Source organism: Eurypyga helias, unplaced genomic scaffold (assembly GCF_000690775.1).
Source record: "Eurypyga helias isolate BGI_N326 unplaced genomic scaffold, ASM69077v1 scaffold15011, whole genome shotgun sequence".
NCBI classification, from domain to species: domain Eukaryota; kingdom Metazoa; phylum Chordata; class Aves; order Eurypygiformes; family Eurypygidae; genus Eurypyga; species Eurypyga helias.
In genome coordinates, this window is record NW_010229030.1 from 3,646 (window position 1) to 8,650 (window position 5,005).

The following is a 5,005-nucleotide window of genomic DNA, read 5'->3' on the forward strand; positions in this document are numbered from 1 at the left end:
AAGATTCAGATCTGACTACATGCACACACAAGTATTTTTCAACAGTTCAGTGGTGCTCTTTTAGGTTTTTTCAAGACAATGAAATTCACAATTCAATTGAAAACAAAAACAGGATACAGAAAAATGTTAAAGAATGACATAGAGTCAAAACTAAGACATAGAGCTTTTCCTTATTCCCTTATTTTTCCACATTCGTTTTAAGCCAGAAGTTAGTCCACATATAAAAAGACAACAAAACCAAAACAGAATGCTCATCTTTTCACAGCACATGAATGCCAAGCTGGACAGTGGCAGTCAGCTTAAGGCATTCCAATTACTGAGAAAAGTAAGTTCATGAGCTGACAAGGAAGAGCCTACTGGCCTTTCAGTGGTTTATTTCTTCTCAGAAGTAGCACAGTTAACTGAAGAAGTTAACAGTTACAGAGTCAGAAAATACTAGTTATAGTCAATGTCTCAACTACACTGTATATAAATGAATATGCATTCTGGTTGGTTAACACTGTTGCTTGAAAGAAATTTTTGTTCCCTCATTTTTGCTGTTTTGAATAGCCAGATCTACAGTTTGTTTGTTTAGTTCCATCTGAACTGTGGTGTTCTGTCATGTTTTTGGTGTTGGTTTTTGTTTTCCAAAAAAAATTTTAATAAGCGATTCTTCCACTTCACCTGTTACACTAATCAAAAGCACAATCAGCAGAAGAGCTCTGAAATAACGAACAAAAACATTCAGTAAGTTGAGGGGGAAAAAGAGGCTGTAGGTAGGCACTTATCACCAACAGCACAACAACAATAGGCATCAAGCTCAGGATACAGAAATCTATTTGTACTATTCCAATTCTAAGACATTTGCAAGCAGTTTTGGTGTCAGAAGAAACCATACAAGTGTACTTACAAGGAAATCAGTTTTACACCTTAATTTATCCTAAAAGCGAAAATTCAATTGATCTGCTCAGTGCTGCAAATTCTAAGTCGTATAATTACGTCTTTAACCTAAGGCCATAATCCAATGTGCTTACTGGGAATTACACATACTCTTAGTGAAAGTATAAACCCCTCTCCTGAATTTCTGTAGTCTCTACTAATGATGCAGATACTTCCATCAATTTGGACACCTTGAACTGACATCTGTCTATCACAACAGAGATCTATTTTATCCCCAGAGTAGCTATCTTTCAGGCTCTCTGGACCTCAGTAGTATTTTCACTTACTGATTTAATCATTCATTTCCCATAGTTACAGCAAATGTTTAAGCATACATACCTAAACCTTTCTGTCCCGGATTCTTTGCAAAGTTGAAAGTAAACTGATAAAAATCCTTAAATCTTCCTGGCTCTTTTAATTCTTGTTCCATTTTAGGAATCTGGGCCTTCAGTTTTTCTATGCTGTCACATCTGCATTTAAAAAAGCATGTTTATTTGTGTATTAGTAATTTTTGCCATAAAATTTATAATTAAACAAAATTTAAAAAATCTTTGTGGAAAATAATACAGTTATCAAAACAAAATTCAGGAAGCCTTTAAATCAGTCTACACCTGTAACAAAAAAAATGAAATTGTTGTATTTCTTCACACTGCCATTTGCACATACGGATACACCAGACACTATAATCCACAAGTTTTAGAAAAACCTGATAAAGACTACTACATTCTGCTAAGGCAGAGAAAACCCAGGTATGCCAGACTGCAGAGCAACATCCTTGTCCTACCTACCTGAGTAGCCCTATGGCAATTAACCGAAACTCACGCACAACTAAAGGCAAGTAGCACTCAAAGCTGCTGCCCTGGTTTTGGTCATGAAGCATCTAGAACATAGACAGCAGATGCAGTTTTACAGAGGCAGACAAGTGATTTCAGACTTTGAAAAGTCTCTGAGGTTTGAAAGGCCACTGTGACTACAAGTTCCCCAAAACAGGGCTGTTTCACCATTCGTTCCAGATTCCGACACTGGCTCACACTGTCAGTGTCTAATACTTACTGCACACTTACCCTAGCTCAGTCATTCCGTCCATGAATTCCAGCTTTGAAAATTCACACTGTGTTGCAGCTCGGAATTTCCATGCAATGATGAGTACAGTAATGCTGGCTGGGTCCAGAGCTAGATCATCACAGAACTGCTGTATACCATCTATACCGATTTTATTTTCATCTTGAGGATCTTTGGGATACAAAAGTAAGTATCAAGAAAAACAGATTCTTGAAAAAGCTGATTTTTCAACAGGGGTATTTAAAATAAGCAAACCTGTTCAAGAAAACATTTTTGGGATCAGCCCTTATAAGTGAGTATTTTAAAATTAGTGTTTTCAATGGCTAAGCTCTAATAACCGAGGAAGTTACTACAATAAGGCCTCACATACAATGAGGCTTATGTTCTTTTCATTAAGACAAAAGCGCCACAAACATTTGTTTTCTGCCTAATAATATGCATAATATCCTGACTCATCCCACACAGAGAACAGTGGTCCTCTCCCACCAGCACACTTAATCACTGGCATCTTTGGTAAGACTGCTGCTCTGGGTACCATCATGAACAATTCCGCAGCGTCCATTCACAAGCTCTACTGAGTCAACTGTCGAATCTGCCTGTAATCTACTAAACTGACGTTAGTCTTGTGCATTTTCTGGCACCACCAGCACGCATGAGATTGGACATGGTAACCTCCAAGAGGGAAGTTACGTTGCCTCGTTACCAATTCCAAGTCAGCCAGTCACACTCCTCTTTCCACGAAGGAATCGACATCTGGTCTGGAAGCAAGATGCTCACATTTCAAGTGCACTAACAAAGATCTACTAACGCAAGCCAACAAAGACTTCAGGAAAATGGTATTTGGATTATGCACGCATATGAAAACTGACAGAAAATGTAGCACTTGGTTTTAGCCTTTTTTTTTTAAGTGCTAAAACACAGAAATCGTTCACTGTACTGAATCCACTTTGCTGTTTGTGGTAGGGCATCACCAGTTGAACACTGGCTATGTAACAGATGAAGAGACTTTGTTTTCTTTTCCACTGTTTGTAACCATCTGATAGTAAGCACAAGGTGAATAAAAATTAATGCAGAATCCACCTGTGGTATGCAACCTTTCACTCTGTCAGCAACAATTCCCGAGCAACGTGCTTTCACCAGAAGAATCACCTAAAATCCACGTTACCCATTACGTGTACTCACTGTACACACAATTCCAGTTCCAGACCCTAATCTTATATAAACGTACATATATTTAGAGCACATAAAGCAACCGCGTGTAATCCTTGTGAAGCGGAAGCATACATCTATTTCCCTTCTAACTTGTATTATTAGTAACAGCAAAACAAAGCTGAGAGAGTCAGTTAAGATTCCCAAGCACCAGAGCACAGCTTTCCTGATACACTGTCATTCAAAACACATGCATACAACTAGGAAATGGGCCTGAAAATTCAGTGTACTCACCTTTGTATCTGTTATATAGTTGTTCTAACTTCTTTCTGTCCAGTGATCCTTTAACACTCTCTCGTATATAAAGTTCAGGATTTTGGAAAAAGTTGTCTGTTGCAACATCTAACTTCCAGTCATTTTGAGACAGACAACTCACTGCTGTCTTTTCACTAGATTGTGTGAAGACCATAAACTGACGCACTTTATCCTTCTGCGATGATTTCAACTTGTTCTAGTAAAAACAGATAATACTGTCACTAGAAACATTTTACTGGACAGAAAAAGAAACAAAAAACAAAACACACACCATCAGTGTTAATGTTTTTAAATCAGTCCCTTTTATAATTTTGCCAAATGATTAGACTTTGTCTAACTGCAGGGGCAATCACGCACTCAAACCAACACTTATCTTCTCTCTTTTTTGGTGAAACTCACCTCCTGTCTAGGCACTTTACATTATAACAAAGCTGAGTTAAACCATCACAAAAATCCTGCTGGCAAAGCAAACAAAGAAATAAAAAATGAGTATTCTTAATGCATAATTGGAGAGAGAACTGACGGGCACAGCAAATTCATAGGCAGCAGCAAGATTTCTGTTTAAAACAATTCTTGGAGTTTTTTTTAGAAAAAAAAACCCCATTCTCCTGGTAATCTAAGAATGCTTCACCTACCCAAAAGGGCAATTAAGATGCCTACATAAAGCCCACGGCTACCCCAACACTTGGCAGATTAATTGCCTCAACAGATGCGGCAGACGAGCTGACCACCACTGAAGGAGCAGCTGGCATTATTCTGTCCCAGCTGACCAAGCTACCAAACTCCAGCTAGGGCAGGACCAGGCACAAGGCCACGCTGCCAGGAACAGGATCTCTTGATGGCAGCAAGGAACGAGGCTGGGTCTCCATTTCAGGGAGCTACACACTGAAATATCTCAAGAGTTTTTTGTTTGGGTTTGTGTTTTTTTTTTTTCCTTTCAGACTTTTCACTTTGAAGGTGCTCAACTCCACCTACACAATCTGCAGAGCATTCCTGTGAGGAGGCATTGTCTCCATTTCACAGGTGCAGCAACTGAAGCTAAAAAAAAAAATGGATAAGTAATTTCACCAGAGGCAGGCAGGGGAGTGAGTAGCCAAGGTGAGAACTCTGGAATTTCAGGCTTCCTGCCCAGACCAAGAGATACCTCTCTGCTCTAGCGCAGAACTGAATGGAGAACACGGTGCCAGCGATTCATCCGCACAGAGCGATTCCCAAGTACATCTGTGACGAGGAGGACTGCACTCAGTATTTCAAGGGTATCAGTTACACCAAACTGACTGCTGAGGAGGAGAAAGCAACCATACAGCTCACGCACTAAATCCAAATTCAGTTCTCAAGCTCAAAGCAAGACAACTCCTAACGTCACAACGTGGTAAATAAAGGTTCTGATTTTTAAGTCAGGATTGGATTTCTTACATGGCAGAAGTATTTCATTTGTGGTTTACCCTGAATTCTAACCAAGTCTTGTATATTCTGTTCCTTATTGTAATTTCCAAGTGCATGGCTCCTTCTCAGGGAGCATGGGGAAAAAAGGCCAAAAACACTCTCAAGATGGGATAAA

General features: G+C 39.2%; 1 protein-coding gene across 1 annotated transcript; it reads right to left on the minus strand.

Annotated features, from left to right (window-relative positions):
- Positions 1-1,257: 1,257 nt before the first annotated feature.
- Positions 1,258-3,634, minus strand: LOC104516048 (DCN1-like protein 1; the record flags this gene model as incomplete). The annotated part of the gene is made up of 3 exons (XM_010160246.1): positions 3,424-3,634; positions 1,983-2,151; positions 1,258-1,388 (listed from the first exon to the last, which is right to left on the minus strand). Coding segments are annotated over exons 1-3 (475 nt in total), but the record flags the coding sequence as incomplete, so codon positions are not given.
- Between the last annotated feature and the right edge of the window lie 1,371 nt (positions 3,635-5,005).